At 42.8% G+C, this 27424-nt stretch overlaps 2 protein-coding genes across 2 annotated transcripts; both read left to right on the forward strand.

Moving 5' to 3' along the window:
- Nucleotides 1–2806: 2806 nt before the first annotated feature.
- Nucleotides 2807–14197, forward strand: EIF5A2 (eukaryotic translation initiation factor 5A2). The gene is made up of 5 exons (XM_054983657.1): nucleotides 2807–2891; nucleotides 6155–6338; nucleotides 7802–7906; nucleotides 8989–9120; nucleotides 11100–14197. Exons 2-5 carry the CDS (start codon nucleotides 6174–6176, stop codon nucleotides 11157–11159), a joined length of 462 nt encoding a protein of 153 aa, XP_054839632.1. The 5' UTR covers nucleotides 2807–2891; nucleotides 6155–6173; the 3' UTR covers nucleotides 11160–14197.
- Nucleotides 14198–16392: 2195 nt separating this feature from the next.
- On the forward strand, nucleotides 16393–20728 carry RPL22L1 (ribosomal protein L22 like 1). The gene is made up of 4 exons (XM_054983244.1): nucleotides 16393–16476; nucleotides 18014–18106; nucleotides 19703–19824; nucleotides 20415–20728. Exons 1-4 carry the CDS (start codon nucleotides 16468–16470, stop codon nucleotides 20557–20559), a joined length of 369 nt encoding a protein of 122 aa, XP_054839219.1. The 5' UTR covers nucleotides 16393–16467; the 3' UTR covers nucleotides 20560–20728.
- Nucleotides 20729–27424: the final 6696 nt, after the last annotated feature.

Genomic DNA, 27424 nt, shown 5'->3' on the forward strand with positions numbered 1-27424 from the left:
GACTGTAATGGTTTCAAGTAAATGTGCACATGTATCTTTAAATGCTTGGTGAGATAGGTGGAGAGTGGGGGTGAAAGAGAGGGATGAGTGAGTGATATGATTGGTTGATGACTGAGAGGGTGGGCTGCGTGAATGCAGTTTGAGACTGACAGGGCAAGAGAGAAAAGTGGCAGTCGGAAGAAAGCAGGCTAGCTGTGTGCTGCCTGAGTATACTGAAGTATTTATGAGAGAAATATAACCTGTGTGGAACCTGAACTGAGCATGTTTGTGAAAGGACACTCAGTCAGGGAAAGAGAGGCCAGCTGTGTGCTGCCTGAGCAGGTTTAATATTTCTGTGAATAGGAGTTAGAGAAAGAGAGGCTGGCTGTGTGCTGCCTGAGGAGTTTTAAGCATTTCCATGAGAGAAATATTGAGTTAGAGAAAGAGGCTAACTGTGTGTGAAGCCTTGGAAGAGATCTGTGTGAATGAGAGTAAATGAAGTAACTTTAAGAATCAAGAACTACTTTTATGAAACCGATACGCTTCTTGACTAAATAAAAGTTTATTTTGTTTTGTTATATTCCAGAGTAGCTGTCATTGCTATATCCCATTCCTATCCTCAGGGCCACATAGAACCACGAAGGAGCCTGACGCTTAGGAACTTTACCAAAGGGAAAACTTAAATAAAATATCTGGGGATATAATGTTCCTGGTGGCAGCAAACTACCCAGAGGGTGTTAAGGGAAAGATTAAAAGAAAAATCGACCCTAGAGAAAGTAAGGGTTGTAACAAAGACGTTCTCTGGTAGCATTAATGATCTGTCTATCCATGAGCTGGGTTGCCAACTCTGGCCAGGGAAAGTCCTAGAGATTTGAAGTGGAGCTGTGGAGAGGTGAATTTGGAGAGAGATTTCACCTAGAATCCATAGTATGCCATAGATTTGTATACCGCCCTTCAGGATGACTTAACACCCACTCAGAGCGGTTTTACCCCCACAACAACAAACACCCTGTGAGGTGGGTGGGGCTGAGAGAGCTCCTAGAACCTGTGACTGACCCAAGGTCACCCAGCTGGCTTCAAGTGGAGGAGTGGGGAATCAAGCCCGGTTCTCCAGATTAGAGTCCGGCGCTCTTAACCATTACACCAAACTGGCTCTCTTTTCCAAATGGAACATACATTTATTTCCCTTTCACTGCCCTTTTGGGGCCTTTCTTTAACTAGAATGGCTTGTTTTGAAATCTGATTAAGCATCTGCCCAAACCATTTGCTCACATCCAGCATGGTATATAACACGCTGCCCAAAATAAAAGATTACTGCCTTTTATTTTACTGCTTGCTCTGTACGTCAAGTTCTAAATTGGTTCCTCTCTTTGTTTCAAAATCACTAGCACCATCTGTTGAATGAAACTGTGAAAAACATGTGTTTCCTATTGATATAGCTTCTGCTACAGCATATATCAGCATAAGACTGAAATATTGAGCACATGGGCACTTTTGGAATTCTGAAAACAGGTAGTATGTTGCGGGAGGGGGCATGGGGTGGACGTTATGCTGGTGGTGCAATCTCATTTCCAGGGAATACCTGATGGGACGCTTTGGGGCAAATCCTAGTGTTGTTACCTGCACAGTGATGCCACTTTTGAGTATTCTCTGGAAGTGATACTGCAATTGCAACGCCAACTTTCTTGGCTACTTCCAATCTGGGACTCTCAGGTCCTGCTCTATCAGTCTAACATCTATGCCACACTGGCTTTTCATATTTCTAGCTTGATGGTTCACCTTGTCCACCTTACAGTGAACACACATAGAGCCTGCATACACTTGTTTGTAAGAAACAGCCCACATGTGTTCACTTTACAAATGAAACTGGGGGCCACTACCTGGATAAACAAACGGTAGGATTTCAATCACATGTTCAGCTGAGCATGAATTGAATGTAGTATACTCATCACAAATATAAAGAAACATCAGTGTATACCCTGCTGATCTTACATGTGTTCACTTTAACTCCACAATCAGTGCACACAGAGAATAGATGTCCAGGGGAATTCTGAAGATCCCCCTGACAAAGCTGAGGCCCAACATGTAGGGGTTATACAACATTCAAGAATTTTCTCTTTGCACCAATTTGTTTTTCTTCGTTTTGACTTAACTTGATGCGGGCCTCCTTCTTTTCCATTGTTCACTTTAACTTGCAAACTGGGCTTCTGTTTTGCTACATATAGTTGTGCTTGATTGAGGAACGAGAATTCGGGATGCCAACTTCCAGGTGGGTCCTGGAGATCTCCTAGAACTGATCTCCAGACTATAGAGATCAATTCGCCTGATCAATTTGCCATGAGTTGGCAATCCTATATGAAATACTTTCTGCCTGTCTATCACCCAACCTAATTTAAGAGTTCTTGGGTGACCTCTACTAAAAGAGGTTCAAATAGAGGATCTGCTTCAAAGCACTGCCCTCAGCAAACACTATCAGCCCAGGAGCTGAAGCTTTCTGGCCCACACCGCTCGCCGTACCGCTCAAAGGGGAAAAGCGCGTGCCTCGAACTGCTCGCACGTGCATGATGAATGAAAAAGAAGCCCCACCTTCTGGATTCGTCTGCGCTGACGCAAGCCAATAAAGACAGCCCAGGAGAGTGGGACTCTACAAAAGGGCTAGGAAACGCAGTCACGTGGATGAGGACTTCCTTAAGGGGCGGAGCCTTTAGACTAATCAGCCAATAAAGATATGGGTTTTCCGTAGTGGAAAAGGGCGAAAAGGGGGGGGGGGGAGAGCAACGTCTCTCACGCAGGCGCACTCGTTTATCCGTAGCCGGTGAGTTGGAGGGTTTCCCCCTTCCTGGGGAGGTTGGTCTGCGCGTGCGCATTGCCGTGACGCTGCCTCAGCCCTTTCCTTTCCTGTGCGGCGGGAGGTAAGGAAGCGTTAGTCTTGGCGGCGCGTGTGGCGCTCTCCGCGTTCCATCCAATCACCCGCGCGCGTGGCTTTTTCCTTGGGGGGGGGGGGGGAGAGCGACCGTTGGAAGCAGGGCGGCGGGAGGGGCGCAAGAGGGACCGGCGGGCAGAGGCCGCCTCAGGCCAGGCGGGGAAAGCTGAAGGCGGCCCGCCTCGGGGACTAAGACAGCTCCTCCTGGCCCCGGAAGCCTCGAGACCCCTGCTGTCGACCGAGGAGCGAGGCTGGGTCTCTAAAGGGGGTGAAGGCCGCGACCTGTCTCTCTTTTCCCATGGGGGATTTAACAGGGTTGCCAGATCTTGGTTGGGAAATTCCCGGAGATTTGTGGGTCGACCAGCCTCAGCAGGTTATAATGCCTCTCTCCAAAGCAGCCATTTCCTCCAGGGGAACTGATCTCTAGTCTGGAAATCAGCTGTAATTCGGGGAGATCTCCCGCCAGGATGTTGGTAACCGTAGCAGAGAAAAGATACGGGTTTGCCTCGCTGGCTTTGCGAGGGTGCGTTGCGGTTGGGAGACAGCTTGGCCCAGTCACCCTGATCTCAGCATGGGTTGCCCCAGTGCTCTTCGCTCTGATAACTTGGCACCGTGTCTAGGCCAACATGGACAGGTCCTTGGTCCCAAAGAGGGCGGTTGCTGAGGTACGAAAGTGGGCAGAAATGGAGTTGATTCATGCCTGCCTTGTGGGATGGGTTAAGCCATGTAGGAAAGATAGGGTTTGAGGCAGGGCTTGACCTGAGTGAAGAAAGTGGTCTGTCTTCCCGTTGAAGGGGTTGCTCTTGTTCTGCCACTCTGAGCAGCCTGCCTGATTTCTTCAGAAGTGGATGATAATCTGCTGGTAGAACAGCAGGAATTGAGTCCAGTAGTACCTTAGAGACCAATAAGATTTTCAGCTTGTAAGCTTTTAAAAGTCAGAGCTCCCTCCTTCAGATACTGGCTAGTGGAGAGCTCAGAAGCAGTGTTGGTAAAGGAACATTGCTTTCTCTTTCCAGTAACATGTGTTCAGGGGTATACTGCCTTTGAACACTGAGGTTCTGTTGTCCTGCTTAATGTACAAAATCACTCCTTCATGAATCCTCCCTCCTCCTATCCTGAAAATCTGGTTGGGCACACCCAGTAGTAACAGAAACCCTCGAATGCTGGCATAAGCAGATACGAAGGAAGATGTGAAACAGGGAATTTTGACTGATGCAACTTATCATACAGGGATGTGAAAAGCTTTGCTCACATTTCTTTATCATAAAAATACAGGAGCCCTGTTCTCTTGCTTTTGGTGCTAGCTGCTGTTTCTCCTGCAAGCAAACTTGCAGGTAGTTAAGAAATTATGTTCATATGAGATCACCAGAAAATTGATGCGTTGGTTTCTGCTACCAGAGTGAAAATTTATGACATCATTAGAGTTACCATTATGGCCAAACTTCAAAGAAACTGATCCAATATAACTCATATTATGTGTTGCTGTTATTTAATAAAAACTATAGTAACATACCTATGCTCAGCATCCTGTGCTAGCTTTTCTCCTCTAGTTCTTAATATACTTTAGCCAGATTTTTTCTCCTGGGGATAACCAGCCAGATTCAAACTTAATAAACTAGGGACCTGCTGTAGCACAGTGGTTAAGTGGTTCAACTGCAAATCTGCACTGTACTGGTTTGAATCCGACTACTGCCATGAGCTCAGTAGGTAGCCTTGGGTAAGCCACTCCTCTCAGCCCCAGCTCCCCCACAGTATTGTGGAGATAATAACACTTGTTCACCAGTCTGAGTGGGACACTAATTTGTCTAGAACAGTGGTATATAAGCACAGTTATTATTTATATTATTAGCTGTAGCCAACTTTCTGTATAGTGGGAAGCTTCATGTTGTGACTTCATATCAGTCCTGTTCCCATATGACTTACCTGGATGGTGTGGTTAGGTGCATATGTAAGTGGCTCCAGAGAACCACAGCAGCACTGTGAGTTCTTCACCATGTAGTTTGATGCATGGGAAGCAGGTTACAGATGCAGTGTTGAGTTCCCACCATAGAGAAGTGAGCTTTCCCAGCAGTGAGGCTGTGTTTGTAATGTTTGATCCAAGCCTGGGTATATAGTACTTAATCTTCAGCATGTCAGTCTTTGACTTGAGGAACTTTATTTATGAACCACTTGTAATTTTTGCATTATTTGTTATCCTATTATCTGCAGGCTTTCTTCTTAGCAGTCTAAGAAACAGTGGTTTAAAGCGTAACATTACAGGAATTTAGGCATTTTACAAATTAACCTGAAGTGATGCGTGAGCTTAGCAGTCACTCTGGTTTCCTTTCTTGATATGCTGTAGTATTTTAAGTTGAACATGTAATGCGAGTTGGGTTGGCTATACAATAAGAAAGGTAACAAACATGTAGTTTGAGTTTCAGAGCAGAGCGGATGTGGGGATGTTCTATACTTCTGATCCCATTAATGCCAATAGGCTGTTTGACCAGAAAAAGACAGCAATATTACTAAAAGGTTATTCCTGTTCAATATTCATTAAAAACATTGATGTTTAATTGCAGCAGCTATATATTTACACACATCCAATGTTGTATTAAAATCCAGGTCTACTAACGGTCTTATTAAATGATAGAAGAGTGAACAGGCTTCTTATACAAATGAGGATCCAGAAATTTTTCTTCTCAGATCTGAATAAATTGCACTGAAAAAGAAGAAAATGCTCAGTAGTTTCTACTGAAGACTTATCACAGATACAAACTCTGATTCCTCGTTCTTGGCCTGTAAATCATCCATGTAAAACAGCAGTGGAAGTGAGTTCATTTTAGCAAGAAAAAAAATCTCAGATAATATAGTATTGTAATACTATAAAAAGAATATGGTAACTGGTATTGATTAAAATATGAATATCCAAAATACATGAGCATACATGCCACTTCCCTTCCTGAAGATTTTACCATTCTTCTACCAGAAGAAGGCTGCTAACCAAACTATAAGCACAAGTCTTCCCTAAAGCCAACAGAGTCACAATCCAAATCAGTTCAGCTTAAGATGTTATATACTAGATTGAGAAGAATGCTGTTAGTAATGTTTACAATAGCTGGAGTAAAATGAACAGAGAAAAGGGAGTTGGTTTGCACAGAGATTCACTTCAAAGTAGATGATTTTATTCTGTCGTTGGATAAAATACCATGTTCTCTGTAACGGATGGGCAAACTTCAAAATAGCTGAGTTGACTGTCACATTTTATGGTTTCAGCTAGAACACACGTCACACAATGGCTGATGAAGTTGACTTCACCACTGGAGATGCTGGTGCTTCTGCCACCTACCCAATGCAGTGTTCTGCACTTCGCAAGAATGGATTTGTGGTGCTTAAGGGCCGCCCCTGCAAGATTGTAGAAATGTCAACTTCCAAAACTGGCAAACATGGTCATGCCAAGGTAGTTTCTCGGAATAGCTTCATTCAGTGCTTTTTAAAAATTCTGGTGTGCTACCACTGCCCTTCTTTTATTAATATTAGCTTACTAATGCTAAATATTCAGCAACAACTACATAAGGTGCAAGTGTAGACTCAATTATTAGTGCCTACCCTGGCAACCTTAATTGGTTGTTTTGTGTATACATGTGCATGTGCTGTTGTGCTCTCACTGGCTGAGTAATTTGCATGAGGGAAGAGTATGGCAGATACGTGTTCCAGTAAAGGGCACAAAATTGACCAGCAGATGTGGAATCTGATTTCTGTCCAGAGTGGATCCTTCACCTTCTCTGTCTCCTAGTCTTTGTCTGTGTACTGTGCCTAGTGGAAGAGATGTAGTTGTTTGATTCCAATGTAACAGCTGGTGATAGTTTGTTACTGTGAATAAACCTGAGGGATCCTTGGGCAGGTCTATATTATTAGATGTTTAGGGGGTTGTAGCAAACCATAGTTTCCTGTTGCATCTGAACTGGCAAACTGTGACCTTTCATTTGCACAGATTTAGATTATTGACAAACTGTAGCTTTCTGTAAACCCAGAGGTATCTAACTATGTCTGTGCAAAAGGGGAAGAGGGATCTCATGGGATAAAGCAGTGATACTCAGTGTGGTGACCTTACCTGGATAGTCCAGGTGAGCTAACATCTCTTCAGAAACAACTGCCTCCATCCTAGAAGCATACTTGATTTATAGCCTTTGAACATTTGGTGGTTGGTCCCAGCACCCCATGGCAGCCATTTTGTGGTGGTAATGACTTCCTGTCCGTGACCACTGGCTCAACATTTAAAAGTGACCACTGGCTCTGATTTCCAGGTTCCTCTAAGCATAGTCACATATGGTTCAGCTTGGGCGGCTTATTCAGGAACATGCACAGATGGCATGTTTCCCTTCCTCTTCTGATAAACATAATTCCAAACCAGGAAAGGAAGAAGAGAATTGGCAGAAGGCCTTCAGCACTTCAGTTATTGGTAGACTATGTTTTCAGTAATCTGGCCTTTGATTCTGGCCTGCAGAGGTATTTTTCGTGATTTTTTTAGTCAAGTCCAGTAACTTCTCCCCTATATTTCTGGCTATATTTATTTTTTTATTTATGTCATTTACAGTCTGCCTTTCTCACTGAGACTCAAGGCAGATTACATATTTTGAGATTAGTACAATCAGTATCAGATACATTTCAATACAGTATCAAGGACATTTCCATAAACAATGCCATAAGGTAAATAGATACAAGTTTAAAAGACATAGTATTAGCAAGAATCCAATACAGAGTAGAAAAAATACTGAAGCAGAACAAAATAAATTTTAGGACTAACATTAGACAACATGGAGCACAGGTGGTACATAGGAGTACACATTTGAAGCATATCTGTGAAAATAAGTTTAGTGCTTACCACACTGAGGTCTAAGTCTGTGATGAATATTCTTTTAGGTCCATCTAGTTGGTATTGATGTGTTCACTGGCAAAAAATATGAAGATATCTGCCCTTCCACTCACAATATGGATGTTCCAAATATCAAGAGGAATGATTACCAAGTAAGTGCCCATTTGAATCTAGGCCATTTGGTTTTTTTCTTTACTAGGAATAATATGATGCCCTTGAACAAGCCACTGTCTCTTAATTTTTATAAAATTCTTTTTATTTACTTTGACTAGTAATCAGTTTAGCTAGCTGAATCAGATTTCCCATGCAGTCTTGGGAAAGATGTAGCTTTATTCCGACTTACTTTGTATGGCATTTGTTATACTCCTCAATAGTGCCTTACCTTGCTTAACGTATCTGTATTTTAATGGAAAAACTGTAAAGCCAAATCAAAGATATAAGCTGGTCCTAGCAGGTTGGTCCTAACCCTCTCAGTCTTATGTACTGCAATACTAATAACATCTCTGTTCGAACAAACGTCAGCTGTACTTGAGGATCTTTGATGTGTTTTGTATTCTGCAAAAGCAGGTGCGTCTAAACACAGATTTAGATTTAATTATAAATAGGAACATCTAATTGTAGGATGAAGCTATAACAGTGCTACATTATTTTTGCTAGAATTAAACAAAATGTTCTGCAATGATTAAACACAAATTGGTACATTAACAGCTACTGATACTTTGCAATATTCTGAAATGACTCTGCCCATTGGGATGTAGCAGCAGTCTTCAGTGTTTGTTGACAGAAAGTGTAAAGTTCAGAAACATTGCTTTGAATAACATCCCAAACACATGGCTGAAGTTCTGCAAATAGCATCAGCAGTATTTATAGGCAGATATAAAACTGCCTATAATATGTCTATGATAGGTCATGTGGTTAAGGATTTTTTGGTCTCTACAGAAAATTTGTTTTGACTCAAATGCAGCATGTGTAGAGCCAGTGCATTTTTTGCTAAGCTGAAATGCTTTGCACTTAATATAGTTAAACCCAGGCTGTGTATCCTAGAAGCTTGAAAGGTAGCTCCCTTTCACTTACAAGCCAAGTAAGTGCAGAATGCAAAGCACAAATGGCTTCTGCTCAGCATAGTGCCACTATTGCTGTTGAACATAGACTGTTATCTTGAGGTAGATGTGTAGTCTCATCAACAAAGTAAATCTAAACTGAATAAAGGTTGTCTTCTAAAAATTTCTTGCAGCTAATCTGTATTCAGGATGGTTACCTCTCTTTGCTGACAGAAAGTGGTGAAGTTCGTGAGGATCTGAAGGTGCCAGAAGGTGAACTAGGCAAAGAAATAGAGGGGAAATACAATGCAGGCGAGGATTTCCAGGTAAAAACCTAATGGACTGAATTAAGCTGGAGTGATTAGGAGAAAATAGCCAGAGATCCATAACTTTAATGTCTGAGGCCTCTAGGATAAATTGGAAATGTATCTAGGAAAACTGCAGGAGATCTGATTGCCTGAAAGAATTATAGCAAACAGCGCTTCTTGGTTCTTCCATTCCACATCCTCTCTCAGAAGAAAGGGGCGGGGTACAAATGCCCATGTCAGGCTTCGGCTTCTCAGTACTTGTTCTGTTGACTGGAGTGGTTAACTTGACCTTCAATGTTGTAATATTTATATTTTGACAGGAAATAGTCTACCCTGATAAGAATTTTAGTCTGTGTTTAGTATTTGGTGTACATCTGAGAAGTAACTTTACTGTGCATTTGACAAAGAGAGCTGTGGCTCTTGAAAGCTTATCCTACTACATAATTCTTTAAGCGTATTGCCGATGACTCACCGGCACAGGCGCAGTCCCGGCAAGCTTCTGGGCCACAGAAAGGCCTGCTCCCCAGCCCTGATTGGGTCAGGCTAGCATGGGGCTTGCCTGCGCTCCGTCTCCCAAGGCTTCCCCCCCCCCGAGCCTCAATCTGCCGCGGGGGAGGGGGCGTGGGGGGAGTGCAGCTTGCCTGCTCTTCTCCTGCTTCCTATCCCAAAGCCTCGATCTGCCGCGGGGAGAGGGGGTGCAGGGGGGGGGGGGTAACGTGGCTTTCCTGCCAGACCTGCAGAACCCAGATTTACTCGCCATGGCTTTGCACGGTGAGTAGATCTGGCCTCTAGACCTGCAGAGTCCAGGTCTACCTGCCGTAGCTTTGCAAAGTAGGTAGACCTGGCCTCCGTACATCTGAAAGCCAGGTCTACTCACCATGGCTTTGCTTGGTGGGTAGACCTGACCTCCATGCATCTGAAGACCTGGTGTACTTGCCATGGCGTTGCAAGGGGAGTAGACCTGGCTTCCACATGTCTGAAGGCCAGGTCTACTCATTATTGCTTTGCAAAGCGTGTAGACCTGACCTCGGCACATCCGAAGGCCAGGTCTACTTGCCTTGGCTTTGCAAGGTGAGTTGACCTGGCCTCTGGACCCACAGAACCCAGGTCTATCTGCCATAGACTTGCAGGGCAGGTAAACCTGGTCTCTGTCCTCTCAGAGGTCAGGCCAATGGGGGGGGGGGGGAGCAGGGGAATGCTGCTCCCTGAGCACACTCTCTGATGGTGCAGCACACTCCTGTGCACCACAGTAGAGCGATTTCAGCCCGAAGCGGGCCCAGTTCAACCTGCTGTGGAGCGCAGGAGCACTCCAGGACTCTTTCTGCCCCCCCTTCCCCTGGTAGTGCTCTTGGGCTCCGCAGCAGCCCAAATCGGGGCCAAATTGGGCGGCTGCAGTGTGCAGGAGCACTCCAGGTCCTTTCCCCCCCCAGCAGCACTCCTGGGCTCTGCAGTGCCCAAATCAGGCCTGGTATTGGCTGGCAGAGGGAAGGGCCCACCTGCCAAGCCCTCTACAGCCCAATTGGGGTAAGGAGGCGGTAGGACAGACAGGCCCACCTCCAAGCCCTTTCCCACCACAATCAGCCGGCGCTAGGGAGGGGGCAATGCCAGGCCCAGCCTCCTGCCCTCCCCTCAACCAGATCACGGTGCCGTGGAAGCAGCGATGCCTGGCCTGCCTGCCCTGCCCTTTCTAGAGCCCGTTGTATTTTCCCCCCACAACAAGCTTTGTTGCTAGTGCTACAATAAAGTGGGTTAGTCTTAAAGGTGCTACTGGATTCTTTACTATTATGCTATATTGTGTAATGATTTCATTTTGTTTTGTTCTATGTACTGAACTACTGGATTTAAATTAGTTTATTTAAAAGCTGCCTTGGGAGCTGTTTGCTGAAAAAAGGAATAAAATATGGGAAATTCTGGTCCAGAAGATATAGCACTGAGATCAGTTGCCTTAGCCATGTTTATTGTAGGCATAATATATGTTTGTTTTTATCCCTGTGTAGGTGTCGGTCATGTGTGCAATGAGTGAAGAATGTGCTGTAGCCATAAAACCTTGCAAATAGGACCACCAGGATGGGAGCCGTCGCTCAGGTCCCAGCAGCTGCAGATCTTGTATTTTAGTTCTGATAATCACCAAAGCTATAACCTTCACTAGCAACCTCGTGTCTTTGTTTGAAAATAGTGCTGACTAATGTTGCAAGCCATTTGGCAATATTGAAATTGCTGAAGTTCAAGTGCTTACAGGAACGGCAAGGCAGTCAAAACTGTCATTTTAGATCACGAGGTATTAAACTAGTTCGCTTTGCTCAATGAGACTTTGTGTACCAGTGCCAATCCCAAGGTAGTACTAAGTTTGGATTTAAGGAAGTGTTCAAGTACAACATTTTAAACAAAGTGAAAATAACCATTTTTATCTCAATATGGTGAATTGTGGCTTACGCTGAATTGTGAATAGTAGTTGAGCTAGAGACAAGGGAACTCGTGATCAAAATGCCAGTGCTGAAGGCCATGTACAACAAACTGTATGTCTGTAGTCTTGTTGGTCCACTCTTAACACAAGTCACCATTTGCCTGTGATGCAAACATCCAGAATATTGGGTGCTTTCATACTCTGGTTAATAGTGCACAAAAGTGTGGGGCAGGGAGGGGGGAGGAAGATTCACTAGAGGCCTTTGATTTCAACATGCAGTTCAGTCACTCTTCTGCTAGTTAAGAGAAGGGAATGCCTCAAGTGTTTCAGTAAAAGACATAAATGGGTTTTTTAAACTCAGTTTAGTTTTGTAGCACAGGTAGACTTCAGTTTTTGTTTGAGTAGAACTTGGAGCAAAAGTACACGTACTGACTTGTATGGAGGCTGAATTTGAACCCTTTCCACCTAGCTGAATTTAGGCCATGAGATGTCAAAATCTAGTAAAAAAAGTATAAGAGTGTTTTATAAATATAGTAGCTTTGGGGGCTAGGATATACAGTAACTCTAAATCTACTTGTGCAAGACTTAATTATTCTGAATAGATGCCTAATATAATTGAATCACTAATAACTAGTCGTACAGCGTATGATCTTCCCTTTGCAAGATCATGCTTCTGCTTGGTGTTTGGAGGAAAGAGCCTAATTACTTAAATTTGCCTTAAATGTTGGTAGCAACTGACTAACTTGAACTAATGACTGTGGGTTGTTATAACGTGCTTAGTTCATTATTGGCAGCTTTCTTTTTGGCAGGATTTTGAGCTTCGGTTAGGAAAATGGTTGCCCTTAATCAGTGAAGTTGGACTAGAGGTGAAGAATAAACTATGTTGAGGTCTCTCAGTAGGCTATAAAGTGAGTATCTATGCAGAGAAGGGGCACGAGATAGCTTGATCTGGCAATAAACACTCTTGAATAAAGCACAGTCTTGACATAGTAGTAAATTTTACTACATGTTTCATGCTCTAGGGCTATTAGAAAGCTGAAGGATTTCAGGATATTGGTAGAATCTAATCATGAGATCATTCCTAAATAGTTGATTCCACATTCAGAGTAGAAATGGAAAGTCCAAATTTGAAACGTGAACTCCATTCGCTAATAACATTCATCATGATTTAATGCACATTATTACTACAGCTATCTACCAAGCATGAGCAGCTGAGAGGAGTAAACTGATACCATAATATTGGAAGAGTTTTGTTAGCATCCTACTGCTTGCATCACCTTAACATGTATAATTATAATGTCTGGAGGCTTTTTGGCTTAACTGAAATATATTAAAGTGCCCCTCCCCTCTTTTTTAAAAAAGGTGGTGTCTTGTAATTTCAACTTTATTTTTAGCAATCTGGCATCATAAGTAATCTAGGCTAGATGGAAGGAAATACAGCATCTGCTGGGTAGATCATATGTAGGGCACTGTTTCATATACAGCTGTGCAATCATTACTTCAGTTAAACTACAGTATTCAAGACTATAGCAAAGCCATTTCACTTGTAGAGGGCAATCTGTCTACAGACCCACCAGGTTTACAATAAACTAATTTTGTTAATAAAAGCTTGAAATGCTGTATCTTTCAGGTACTTTGAGCTATTTCAGGGTAATCATGTTTCTCTATTCTAGATGGTTCTTACTTTGTAGTTTAAAAAGTGAATGCAATTTGTTCCAAGAGCAAGCTCAAGCTCTTCTAACAAGCTGTTGGCCAAAAATGAAGGCTGAACCACTCATTCCTGCTGTTACGTTGTAATGGTACCTGGTTTCTTGTTTTGGGTCCATCTAATGTTTTATGGTTTTCCTTAATGTGCTGTAGGTTTTCTTGCCTCAAATGTTAGGGAATTTTTAAAAAAGAAACCCAAATTTACCTCTGTGTCTTTTTGTGTCTTTGTGTTCAACAAAACCACTGCTTAGTTGAGCCATGACTTGAATATACTCTTCTCAGGGCTGCTCTTGTGAAGAATTGAAAGAGCTTAAGTTGATTATTTTAACAAAGCTGCTTGAAAGTCTTACAGGGTTTTGTATTCCATAAATGTATAGCATGCCTAGGAAGCAAGTAGAGTTCTAGTATATCAAACCGTAGTCTAAAGGAGTCAAACATTGTGACCGAGCTACTCTAGTGACTAGATGACATGTTTGACTGCAGCAAGCTTTAAGTGTTGGAATGTCGGCTGTGTCTGGGAACATTAATAGAAAAAGCTGTGCTTAAATATTTCATTCTGTATAAAGAAAAGAAAACTCATTATATTATAATTAACATTTTTCACTTTATAGCTCAGACACTGGTCTCTGTGGCTTTTATCTTCATTGTGGTGTCTAGGCCTTCTAGAACTCTGAATGCTTGTGATCAGTAACTGTTACATTAAAAACTGGAAATGTTAAAGTGTGCAGAGATAGGGTTTTTGTATTTGTGACACATGGTAGTTCAGACAAGTATGCAATATACCTTCTGACTAGTGAATGGATGCAGTGTTCATTATAGAAGAGTGACTTTAAAAGCAAAACTTGAAAGGTTTGTACTTTTTTGCATTTCTGTAATAGTGAAGTATTCATATGTTAAAGAGTTTTTGGCTTTTAACAAGTGTTTTATTGAAATGTTTGAATTATGACTTGAGTCACAGCAAGAAGAATAAAGTTTAAATCAATCTAAAAAGTGTATGCTTTGTTTTTTGCAGTCGGATGTTTTGTAGGCATTTCATGTTAGGTGTTTTACACACAGCTAGTCTAGTAAATGCCCTGAAGACTATAGACTACAGGAACCCGGAGGACAGTAGTTTGTCTCTGTGTACTGACATGGCCCCACACCCAACGTTGCATTCCCCATTATTAAATACACATCCAGTAGATTTACCTGAACCAACAAAATTGAACCTTGCCAAAGAACAACTATTTCAAGTGTGTTTATATAGCTGCATGAAGTAGTCCAGAGATGCACGCCTGCATGGTAAGATCATAGAATGGTTTTCTGTCTTGCAAATATTTTCTGTGGTCCATTGGCTTCTGCTTAGAAACAGCCCAACCTGACTGCAGCTCTTATTTTCTACTTCTGTCTTAAAGACACTTTACAGTATGGCAGTAGGAGGTTTTAGTATGCCTTTTGAATAAAGGGTTTCAGCCTCTCATATGATGGCATAAACTTATGAGCAGGAGTTGTAAAATCATTGGTGGCTAGCTACTCCACACTTCATATGATTGCACACCAGAAAGCACGAATTCTGCTGGAAGTGGTTTTCATGTTCCCATCTTGAATGCCACTAGAATTTCTCTTTGAAACTAGATCCAGAGGAGTTAGCCCTGTTAGTCTGTAGTTGCAAAATAGTAGAGTCCAGTAGCACCTTTAAGACTAATCAAGTTTTATTGTAGCATAAGCTTTCAAGAACCACAGCTCTCCTGCATCTGATGAAGAGAGCTGTGGTTCTCAAAAGCTTATGCTACAATAAAGTTGGCCAGTCTTAAAAATGCTACTGGACTCTTTACTCTTTGAAACCGCTTTCCATTGGCAGGGTTGTATACACAATGCTTTCAAATCAGAGCGGCATATGTAAACCTGCAATGCCTGTGCCTTTAAGAGCAAAACGACATGTAGAAATAAGGGCTGAAGATCTCGCTGCATCCTTACTAGTTGAATTTCTGCCTTGCTACAAGGATTTAAAGGTTCAGGAGCCCGGCCAGGGAAAAGAAAGATCCCAGTGTATCAGTAGGATAGGATTTGAGCCCAGTGGCACCTTATAAGTCCAACAAGATTTTCAGGATATTTTAATGATTATTTATTGCCAAGCCTTTTAACGGAAGTGTGCTTTAGGATATCTCTTTTTTATTTAAATCTGCTTGGATTTCCGTTCACTTCCAATACTGTTGCCTCGCACGTGGATGAAAATAACACCGTTTCCTGGAGTAGAGCCGTCCCAAATACTCATCTTTGGTGCTTTTGCGTAAGGACGTGACGTATGCTCTATTTCCGGTTCATGCCAAAATTAAGCCCCTCTTCGCTTCTGTAGAGGAACATGCCTTTTGCTTGCCTAAGTTGCGGGTTCTTTTGGTAGCCGCTTTGAGTGGTAAAAATGCAAATAACGTGTAAAATGATTGTACTGAGTAATCCGCTTTGAGTCTCAATGAGAACGAAGGACTATAAAAACTCAAAATACCTTGGAGAAAATGAGCGCCACGGAGATCAGATAGATTCTGTTTGTTATGGCCACGGTGTAGGGGGAGGAAAGGTGGGGTCCGATTGAGAACTACCCTGAAGCGGTATAGTCTAGCGTGTAGAGACCCTTACAACGTGATCTATATCGGCCTCGCCATTCCAGAGGAACAACCGTGTTAGTCTGTCGCCCAGTGGGATCTGGCCCACGAAAGCTGACGCTGCCATGAAATGGAGTTGTCTGGAAGGTCGCACAAGGCTGCTGCTTATTCCAGGTACGTATCAGGTTCAGAATAGTTTCAGGCGGTCAACCGTGTGGGTCTGCAGTAGAACAGGAGGATTTGAATCCAGTGGCACCTTAAGAGACCAACAAGATTTTCAGGGTAAAATCTCTGCTCGTTTGCAAATTTGCATTTGCAGGTCCAATGGCAGTGTTTGGTGAATGCCCATGCTGTACACTATGTAATCCGCCTTGAGCCTCCGTGAGAAAGGAGGGCTAGAAACGATATAAATAAATATTTTTGGTGTCACGTTAAATCCCGCTCCTTCCCCCGCAAACACCTTGCAGCGTCTATAGAAACTGGTTGGACTTGTACGTGAAGTCGATTTAATACCTGAACAGGACATAAGAAGAAGTGTGACTGTACCTCTAGGCGCGCTCCCTCCCATCATTCGCCTCTTTGGCGTGCTGCGTCATCACGTCACGGATGGGCAGGGTATAAAAAGAGGCCGTCGTGAAAAGTTCGCTCTTTTGCGAGACTAGCCGCCGGTATAAAATGGCGCCGGTAAGTTTCTTGGTCAAGCCGTCGTCAAGGGGGGAGCGCGTTGCTGGTGGACGGGAGGCGGCTGCTGAACGAGCGAGAGAAGGCCGTGTTGGTCGTTCCCTTTCTCAGCCCACTCGCTGTGTTTTCCCCCTTGCCCACGGGGAGAGAGCGTCGTCTGGACCACGTGCCCCCTTTTCCTCTTCTTGTTCCCTAAACTGACCCTACTTCACAGAGCTGGTGTGCGGTAGAACTTTTAGGGTTGCCAATCTCCAAGCGAGTCCTGGAGATCTCCCGGAATCACCATAGGTCTCCAGGCCACAGAGATGAGTTCCTGTAGAGAAAATGGCTGCTTTGGAGGGAGATTTCTGTGGCATTATACCCTATAGAGGTTCCTCCACTCACCATATGCCGCCCTTTATCAAACTGTTTTAAATCTACAAAACCATCTTTTCTTGCATATCCCTGTACATATAGAGAGAGGCTCTGCTTTGTCGCCTGGTGGCCTAGCTCTGTAGCTTTTGTAATCCACGCAGGGGCTAACCAGTTCTTTTAAAATATTTATTTACTACATTTAACTCAATACATTTTATTTTATTTAGTACATTTTATTTATTTGTTACTTAAAGTCCGCTTTTCTCACTGAGACTCAAAGCAGATTACATAGTGTGTTAGTACAGGAAGTTTAACAACATAGAACTACCCAGTAGGATTTTAATCTTGTCCTTCTTCCAGAGAGCTCCGTGTGGCATATTATCAGCCTCCCTGTTGTCCTCCCCATCAATCCAATGAGAAAGGTTAGGTGAGAGCGTGACTGTTTCTTGGTCACCCGGAACCATTCCCAGTGGGGTGTGGTATTGATCTAGGATTGCCAGTTGTGGCTTAGGAAATGCATCGAAATTTGACAGCTCAGTGGGATTTGATGTTATGTGATGTCACATCAGAACAACTTTTTCCTGTCAAGTCTCAGTTTCCCCTAAACTTCAGATTTTTAATTTCCTACCTCATGCTGCCCAGCCTTAAAAAAATCCTCCCAAAATTGTCATTAGTTTTTTCACAGTGTTAAAGAGAAGAAAAAAAGACTCTGAAGAGAGAAAGATTATAGCCAGCAGCAGTCCTATCCCTTCGCCAGTCCCTAACAGGCATCCAGTGACTTTACAGGCAACTGTCAGTTTCTCATAGACGATCAAACACCCAAGAAGAAATGGAAATACTGAAGCAGCCATTCTGCAGCATTCAGAGTTGGTGGGTCCCACCTGCTTTCTGAAGTCCAGACTGTTGCCTCAGGAGCCTGTCACTTTATGGCTTGTTTGCATATGTAGATCCGTGTACTTACCCAGGAGCAATCCGTAGAGTGCATTTGGTCTTGCTTCGGAGTAAACATAGATTGCATAGGTTGACCTGCATCTAAGCTTCCCTGAGCTGCTTAGAAAGATGGATGGTGAGACATTGTACTGTCTTAGGATAAGTTAGAGCTTCAGGGTGAAATATATATGTGCTTTGTCTCAAGCTTACTGTAATAAATATAAATATTTTCATTAATGTGTGTTTTTGTTTTTAGAAAAAAGATAAAAAGCTGAAAAAATCACCTTGCAAATATAACCTGGATCTAACTCATCCAGTAGAAGATGGGATATTTGATTCAGGAAGTTTTGTAGGTATCATTATTTACCTTTCTCTGGTCTGGGTTAATGGTGGGAAAATGGCAGTATTTATTGAATCTCAATGATATTGATAGGATGCAGTCTGAACCATTTTAAAGGAAAGGAGACATATATATATATATATAAAACCTGTACTTGAATTTATAATAAAATAAATATAAATATAATAATAAATATAATAAAATAATTGCCTGCTGGGCAAACCTAGCTGGTGGATAAAAAATCTTGCCAGTGTACATCCTCCTCATTCCCTGCCTCCAACTTGTAACACCACCTACATACCAGCAGTTTCCCTTGTTGACATGATGGGTCTGGCACACTACAGGCATTAATCACGACTTGTGGCTGAACAGCTCTCATTTTCTTTCTGAATGGAAACATAACATGAGGTTGCTGTGCTTGATCCCTCCTACGTAGAAGATTGCCTATTGGCTTTGCACTGAGTCAGAGTGCAGGTCTATCAAATTTAATATTTTTTGCTTAGATTGGTAGCATCACTCTTAAGTACCAGATTTTTAACACAGTGATGTGGGTTTTTCCAGAAAAATACAAACCAGAAATGTTTTCAGTACTTTGTGTGTCATGTATGTGGTGTCAAGTTGAAGCTGACACTTGGTCACCCCAGCAGAGGACTTTCAAGGCCAATGAGAAGCAGCGATGGTTTGCCATTGCCTTTCTCTCAGAGTCTTCCTTGGTGGTCTCCCATCCAACACTGACCCTCCTTAGCTTCCAAGATTAGATGAAATTGGGTGATAATATGCCACTGTCACCCCCTCTTTAAATAGAATGTGCTTATTTATTTTGAATTGTATTTAGTAAGCAAAATTTTAAAATTTTACCGAATATTAACATTATGTTCCAGTAGCGATGCATACTTGAACTGAAATACTTGATTAAGAAAAAGGTTAATCAAGCGTGGTTTAAATGTTAGTTAATGTGGAAGTTATCCATGTACAAATTTAATCCATGTACAGTAATTTAATACTCCACATACAAATTTAAAATACAATACAGCACATATTTCCCCCCATTTTGTTTAAACGTAAGAAAAAAACCCTCTAAAGCACAGAAAACTCTTGACACTCTTAATTTTTGATGCAGGAAAAAAACTTGCATGATGTGCTGTGTATGTGGTTGTCCACTCATCTATAAACCTTAATTACAACATTAAAACTGCCAAGCCTGGCTACTGACAGTATTGGCAATGGCCCCCGTTCACTGTTGGGTGTTATGAAACAGTCTTCAGAATGTACCACTCCTCACCCCTGCTTTTGCATCAACTTCTCTCTGATCCTTTGACTGAAGAAGCTGGAGATTGAACTAGGACCTAGCTAAGCACCCTTGTGTTGTAGCTTACAAGTATTTTGACTACCATAAAGGCCATATATGGATACTGAGACATATTGTATCTCCTGTAATTTGTCAATATCCTAACTTGGGGAGCACTTATGATTCACTTACTTGACTCTTGCATGATGTAATTATATTGTGTGATTGTAATAACAATGACTGTCTGGCTAGGGTCCCTTCCCTAGTTCCACACCTAGGGCGCCATTCCCTAGTGTTGCTTTCTTGTTCTGAATTAGGAACAATTCCTGAAAGAAAAGGTTAAAGTGAATGGAAAAACCGGAAACCTGGGAAATGTAGTTCACATTGAACGCTTTAAGAACAAGATCACTGTGACATCTGAGAGGCAGTTCTCGAAAAGGTGAGGTTTTTTTTATTCTAGATAGAATTCTATCCCTTTTCTGTTTCTGTACCTGAAATGTTGATAACATTAGTTTGAAATGCGTTTAAAATGTGGCTAAAGGTATGTAAGTTGCAAAATACTTCTTTTAATTAGCAAACTCTCAGTCTGTTCCCAGTTTTGCATGGGAATTAGATCAACCTTTGATGTCAGTCACAAAGAGGAAGATAAACTAGGAGGCTCTAGCAATTCAGTTGTATAACTAGCAGCATATTCAAAATGTGCTCAATTTCTGTTAGATTTTTCTTAGCAAATACATGTTCCTAGGTGTGGGGTGATATTTGTGTAATCCTATGATTGTGTAATTTGTTTGTTATTTTGGGGATTAAGATCTTCCTTTAAGGTACGTTGTATTAATAGGAAAACAATTTTATCAGATAAAATATATTTTCATAGTGGCTAAGATTTGCCAGAGCTTTTCTGCACACAGAAGGATTTCTGTCTGCCAAGTGCAACTTTCTTTTAAGAATTACCTCATAGGTTCTCTCTGAAAAAAATCTTAATATTCAAATTACATCCTTCAGTTACACTGCTGCCACTGTTTTTTAAAGGTACCTGAAGTATCTCACTAAGAAGTATCTGAAGAAGAATAACCTGCGCGACTGGCTGCGTGTCGTCGCATCTGACAAGGAGACCTACGAACTGCGATATTTCCAGATCAGCCATGATGATGAAGAGTCTGAAGCTGAGGAATGAACATGAGCTTTTATGTGGGGGGAGGGGATGTTTAGTTCCTTGACAAGCAGAGTGTACAAATGAAAACACATTAATTTATTACCAAACAACTCTTATGCCAAATTGAACCTGAAATCTGAGATTCCTCGCTCTTCAAAAGTTGCATTAAAAGGCTGTCCTGGTGAACTGATATTTGTCCCATCTCTTTGCAGTTGAGGTCTCTGTGAAACTGAGGGGAAGGGTGCTTTTCAGTTAGCTGCCTTTGTTATATAAAGCACATAATGTTTGTTGTGGTGTATCCTACCACTGCTTGGCAGCAGAGCCTCCCCCACTGGAGAAGGGCTCCCTGCGTTGGAGAAATGCCACCACCATTAGCTGAGTACAGGGGCAGGATGCACCCCATTGCCTACTGGGCACATTCCAGTAATGCATGAGACTTTAGACCCGTTCATTATACAATCCTGACTCCAATAAAAATGTCAGAACAACTGCCTGATGCAGTTAATCTTGAAATAGTTTTCTCAGAATTTCATTACCGATGTAACCAAGTGTACTTTGATTCACAGACCTAATTAGTCAGAACTTGGAACAAACAAAATATTTCTAGGCAAAATACTTAAAGTTGTATTAATATTCAGTGACGTTTTATTTATGTACCTATTCATTTACACCCCTCCATTCTCCCCAGTGAGACCCAAAGTGTCCTACATCATTCTTCATTTTATCCTTAACGACAGTCCTGTGAGGTAGGTTAGGCTGAGTCCATGTGGGTGACTTGAGATTTGAACCCAGGACTCCTGGATCCTAGTCTTGACGGTCTAACCAATACACACTGGTTCTGAGCAGTTGGAACAGCTAACATGCGCATGTTATGTGCTGTCAAGTAGTTTCCAACTTACGGTGATCCTGTGAATCTCAAGTGGGTAGCTGGGTTGATCTTGTAGAAGAGCAAGATTCAGGTCCAATAGCACCTTAAAGATTAGCTAGATTTCCAGGGTATGAGCTTTCGAGAGTCAAAGCTCCCTTCATCAGACTGCTTGCGTACCCCTGGCAGTCTTCCTCTCCATTGCATAGCCATAGGGCACGAGTGGGTTTGGGTGTGTGGGGAGATGTTCTAGGCCATGCTCTGTTCATGTAGGGGCATAGGTTGGTCAAATGTCAATTGTGTTACCCTCAAAGATGTCTCGGGTATCTAGTGTGCGTGGATTATGTGGCGGATGTGCAGGCATTAGAAGCAGACAAATGATCCCTTTAGAGAAGGAAGTTAGAAAGCTCTCTGGTTTGAGGACAAAGAACATACCCATCGTGTATACAAACTTTTAAGCAGTTTACCCTTTTACGCAATTGACAGGTTGTAAGACTCTGATTGGAACTGTAATGTAGGCAGAGGAAGTTAATGACCCTACAGGGCTTTTACTTGGCCTTTTGGAACAAACTGCAAATTGGCACTGTGTCAACATTTTTAAAAAAAAAACTAGACTAGGAAGTTCATACATTGAAAACAGAGGGGATTGTCTGGTTTGGCCTTTGAAGTGTGGTTCTAAGATACAGCGACTGGGCCTTAAATTTGCATGGGTTAGCAAGCCATAATGCACAGCAGCAGTGACTGGTTTGGAAATTGAGAGAGCCCTTCCGAAAAAGACACGTCCTTTCAGAACCATGGGGAATTTTTAATGGAGCGTGCTGTAGTGCATACCCTCCGAAGCAGAGTTCCCTCCCAAGAGCCTGGAAGGGAATATTAAATGAATTGTCATTCATTGATGTGGAGGGGGCCTGTTCATTTTGGATAATGATTTTGTACATGGTGGGGAGGGAGGGGAATATCTGTTGCTCCCCTAAATCAGCTTGATGAACTACTACCCAGAGATCCAGAGAATAACAGCTTAATCCAGAAGGGTAGTCATGTTGAGCTTTTGCAACAAAAATAAAGAGTCCAGTGGCACCTCAGAGACTTGCTTAAAATTGCTCTGATGATGGCGCAGATTGTGAGACATGATATGCTGGAGTAAAAGCTTGTAAATTATTAAAGTGCCATTAGACTCTTCTGCAGTCTTGTGAATTAAATAACTGGCTGCTACTTTAGGGACTTCCACCTCTGAGGGCAAAAATTCCAGCCATTTCATAGAGCTGAAAATAGTCTTAATTGTGAGGGTTCATGCTTGGTCCAAATGATTGTCAGTAGGATGTAGGCAACTTCCTGCCCGCTAGTCGGCAGTATTGCACCATATAGTTAAAGCGCAGAAGGAAACTGGTCTAATGTGAGTTCTGAATCAGTTTCTCATACAATTCTGTAAATTCACATACAGGTACATTGTTTTTTAAAAGCATCTGGCTTTAGAATATGACTTCTGCACAGGAGCTGGGTAACAATTTGGCTTGTTACACCACGTAGTCTATTTGTAGAGGACGTTGCCAGCAAATGACTTCTGAAGCACTCGTCCAGGGTTGTGTAGGGTTGCACAGTGGTTCTTACCCCTTAATCCACGAAAGCCTTCCAAGTAATATCAAATGCCACAAGTAAAAACACAGCATACAAACTATTCCAGAATCCAGACAAAGTTATATTTGTTAGGTGTCTGTCTCCCTCTCTCACACACACCTACGTTCTACTTTGACTTAAGAACTGCTTTTTCGGAACCCCAAAATATAAAACCATAATAAAAATCTAAATTGAAAAAAAGAAAAAGAAAATGCTTGCTTTGTGGCCAGCAATCAAGTGAGAGGCTGCCATAACTCGCCTGTCGTGGATCGTTACCCCAGGGCAGACAAATGTAATCCTGCTGTTCAGTGATGTGGGTTAAGTTGGACAGTTAGTCATTCCAGCCAGTTAATTGCTCTCCTTGTTGATGTTTTCCTCCCTTGGAGTTGGGTAGGGTGTTTACGGAAATCGCATGCAGAACTGCTGGTGGAGTCCGGGAAAAACATTCTTTTGATTCTTGTTGTATTTGGCCGGTGCAGAGTTATAGTACTTTAGATGGTTTAGCAAAGTTGTGTTTCCTGTACACCTGTTGTATCCTGCTAAAAAAAAAAGTTATTTACCAAAACTGGAAATGGGATTGAGTGTGTGCACCCTGAGCCAATGTGGTACAATGGTTAGTGTTAGACTGTATGACATAGACCTGAGTTCCAATCCCACTTAAAAACAAACTTAGATGTGACAGCATGCCAAAGTCTGCCACAGGGGCACCTCTGCTACTCTAGGGATGAAATTTCCTCGGTTCACAGAAGCCATAAATAATCCGATTTGACTGAGACCATTGCATGGGGGGAGGAGGGGCAACTCTTCCTCTCATGCTATTTCCAAGTGCCCCCCCCCAAATAATAGTGCATGGATGGGGGGGGGGGACATGTGCCCCTCCTCACTATGGCCTTAGGATAGGCCCCTCACTGTTTTTGTGAACACAGGGAATTTCATCCCTAAAATGGTGGAGGCGTCCCTAGGATGGACTCGGGACTCTTTTCATGTCTAGTTTGGCTCTTTGCCCGGAAGCTTATTGGGTGACCTTGGGCCAGTCAGCCTCACTGTAACCTGTCCCATAGGGCTGTTGTGAGGAAAAAATGGATGGAAAACCATGTATGGCAACCTGAGTTCTTCAGAGGTGAGAGAAGAAGGATGTAGATGTTGGGTCTTTCAAATCACCTTTACCCTTCTGAAAAATGGTTTGGAGGGACCCCCCGGACCTGTTTTGGTCACAGCAGTGCTTTCCTTGAGCATGAGGAGGAAGCTGCTCTTGTGGAAGAGAGAGGGAGATTTTGCCCAATTCCTGTTCTTCTCTGCCATTCAGGCGTCATCACTTCTGTGGGTCAAAAGGGACTGCCGAGGGAGAGATTGCTGTGGAACGGCAGGGGGACTCTTCTGCCTGCGGCTGATCGGATAAAACCCATCCATACCTGCTTGGATGAAGTGTGAGCTGCTTTAAGCATCTGGAGAGGCAAAGTTGTAATTGATAATACAGCACATGAAATAAAATGAAGGCTGAGCAGCCATTTTACAAGCAGCACTTTCATTGTGGCCAGAAAGGAACTCTGGAATACTCCTCATGGCCACAGAGGGCTAAGAAAAATCTCGAGGTAGGAGGCAGAGCTGGGCTCATTGCTGTTTGAAATCAGTCAAGACGAGCATTTGGCTCCAGCCATCTTATTTCACTCTGTCCCTCCCAAATCATCTTGCTACAGCTCCCCCCCATCCCCAGATGGCTTTTGTCCATGCAGCTCCCAGGAGCCTCCCTCCCTCCCTTTTTCACCATTTGAAAAACTGCTTGGAACCAATCAGAGAAAAATGCAGAAGAAAGAACAAGGTTGGCATCTGAGGTAGATTGGAACCAGATTGGCAAAAACCAAAGCAGAATCTACCTGGCAATTTTTAGTGTTTATGTTTAGCTTTTTTCCTTACGTCATTTAAATCTTCTGTTGATCCTGTCATTAGGTTTAGCTCTGCACAGATCTGACACAGATACTGAGACTGTGGAAGAAACACAGGGATTTTGAAAAGTTCTACTCTCTTATCAGCCAAAGCAAAGAGGCAAGACTTGGGAAAACAAGTAAAGCTGCCTTTAAAATAGCCATTTGGGAACAATCAGGTCAACGAAGGGGTTCCTTGGCAGCTTGCAGCGAGGTCCTATCAGTAGCAGCGGTATAACAGCGACAACTGTAGGCCTCTTGTTTCCTGAGCTTCAGAGTTGCGATAAATTGTGTAATGTGTGGGCTAAACAAATGTTGCCCGATTAGCGAGTGATACTCTTGAAAACAAAGAGCCTGTTGTCCACTGGATGCAGAGATGCGAGACTTTGTGTTTTGTTGGCTTGGTTTCCCAAACCCAGTGGGCAAATAAAATAAAAGTTGAGAGGAGGGTCACAAGATTTAAAAAGAATGCTTAATGTTTACTTTTCTTAATAATACAAACAGAAAAATAAACCAGTATGTTCCATCAGCTGTTCATCTGTTTATGACCATCATTGCCTCTACATGTGTTCAGTATAATTTCAGGAGCTTCAGCTTGTACAGCGGTAGGTCCAATACACATAACAAACAGTCTACACTCGTAGATCCACAAATTAGACATAGATATGGGGTGGGAGCAGGGGAAACTGGTGAAAACCAGTATAGTGTAGTACTTAAGGTGCTGGGTTAGAATCTGGGGGCATTGGGTTCAAATTCCCAGTCTGGTAAGAGATTGCATCTGACGAACAGAACTGTGGTTCTCGAAAGCTTATGGTACAATAAAGTTGGTTAGTCTTGAAGGTGCTACTGGACTCTTTACCAGTCTGATAAGGTTGCCAGATCTGGGTCAGGAAATTCCTGGAGATTTGGGGGGTGGAGAGGGGAGGGACCTCAGCTGGGTATAATGCCATAGAGACCACCCTCCAAAGCAGCCATTTTTTCTAGGGGAACTGTCATCCATAATCTGGAGATAATTTGTAATTCCAGGAGATCTCCAGGCACCACCTGGAAATTAGCAACCCTACTGGTCTATGAATCTTGCTAGAGAAACTTGGGCCAGGCCCCTGCCTCTGTCTAATTTACCTCACAGGACTCTTGTGAGGATAAAATAGAGAACCATGGATGATGCTCTCTGCTCCTTGGGGAGAAGGGAGAGGTAAAAATGTACTAGTTAGATTGAAATCCTGCTTGTTCCCCCTTCCCACGCATATTCATTGGCCTATGTGGATAACCTCCAGGCAAAGTCCCATTCATTTCAGGACTCTTTGCTTCAAAGCAAGCATGGTTCAAGACTGGAGCTGCAAAGAGCCCATGTAACACATACATGCAATTCACATCTGTACAGACAGGGTAGTGGAGCAATCAACAAAGGATTCACCAGTTCTGTAAATGTAAGAAAAATGTGAAGCTGCCTTATGCTGTCAGATCCTTGGTCTATTGCAGTCAGTATGGTCTACTCTAACTAGCAGCAGCTCTCCAGGATAGAGGTCTTCCACATCACCTATTTCCTGATCCTTTTAACTGTGGATGCCAGGATTTGAACCTGAGACCTTCTGCATGACGCTGTACCACTGAGCCACAGGCAGCCCTTCTTCATACAAGAGCAGATCCAAAACAGACACTCCAGAAATAGCTGGGCTCTTTTTCTCAAACTGCTTTCCAGCAAGTAAATTAGGAGACAAGACACGGTGGGTTGGATCCTGTGGCTCGGTGGTCTTTTCCTCCAGAACAAAGAGTGTTCCTCTGACACAAGGAGGATGCAGTCTGTCTAGTTTCACTGTAGGCCCTTCTCCTGCATGGTTTTTTATCCAGGGGGGGGGGTTCCCACGATTGCAGACAACATCTATGGGGGGGCAGAAGGAACTGCGGAGGGGAGGGGAATATGGAGAAAATCTGCAGCTCTTGTGTTGGTGGTGGTTGGGATGGAACCCAATAAAAACATAAAATAGCAGAAGAAAGTCAACACAAAACGAACCCTCTCCACTCCAGCAGTCTTGCCTCAGCCCAAAGGTTCTTGGAGGTTAAAAAAAAGTCACTGAGGTCAAGGATGAATGAGAATCATCTTATTGAACCTCCATAGGGTGGTTTGTTCCCATTTGGGGGCAACGGCTGTGCTAAAAACACATCAGTTAATGAATGTTTAGAGGCACAAAACAAACATGTCCTCTTTCTACTTCATGGTTTTCCAGGGCTGTTAATATTTTTTTGTGACTCTTGGGTTTTACAAGCACATGCAGCAGTCCTATGTAACATGTTCTCTTTCAAATTGTGAAAGAAAAAAAGCCACCCTACTTTGTTTCTGAATTTATATCCATCCTGTAAGCGGATCAGTGGTTTGCCGCTCCCTCAAGACTCTGATAACGTGTGTCCATTTCTCTCCTCCTTGCCCGGTGCGGAGACCTCAAAGTCACCACAGGAAAGGCCTTCAGAAAAATGTGTGTAATGC

The sequence above is a fragment of the Eublepharis macularius genome, chromosome 6, assembly GCF_028583425.1.
Source record: "Eublepharis macularius isolate TG4126 chromosome 6, MPM_Emac_v1.0, whole genome shotgun sequence".
Lineage (NCBI taxonomy): Eukaryota > Metazoa > Chordata > Lepidosauria > Squamata > Eublepharidae > Eublepharis > Eublepharis macularius.

Excerpts from the sequence above, each read along its gene's own strand:
- RPL22L1 (XM_054983244.1), top strand. Across the intron at positions 18,107-19,702 it reads TATTTGATTCAGGAAGTTTT|GAACAATTCCTGAAAGAAAA; the intron begins GTAGGTATCATT and ends GTTCTGAATTAG. Across the intron at positions 19,825-20,414 it reads GAGAGGCAGTTCTCGAAAAG|GTACCTGAAGTATCTCACTA; the intron begins GTGAGGTTTTTT and ends TGTTTTTTAAAG.
- EIF5A2 (XM_054983657.1), top strand. The coding sequence starts at position 6,174 with ATGGCTGATGAAGTTGACTTCACCACTGGAGATGCTGGTGCTTCTGCC. Across the intron at positions 7,907-8,988 it reads TCAAGAGGAATGATTACCAA|CTAATCTGTATTCAGGATGG; the intron begins GTAAGTGCCCAT and ends AATTTCTTGCAG. Across the intron at positions 9,121-11,099 it reads ATGCAGGCGAGGATTTCCAG|GTGTCGGTCATGTGTGCAAT; the intron begins GTAAAAACCTAA and ends ATCCCTGTGTAG.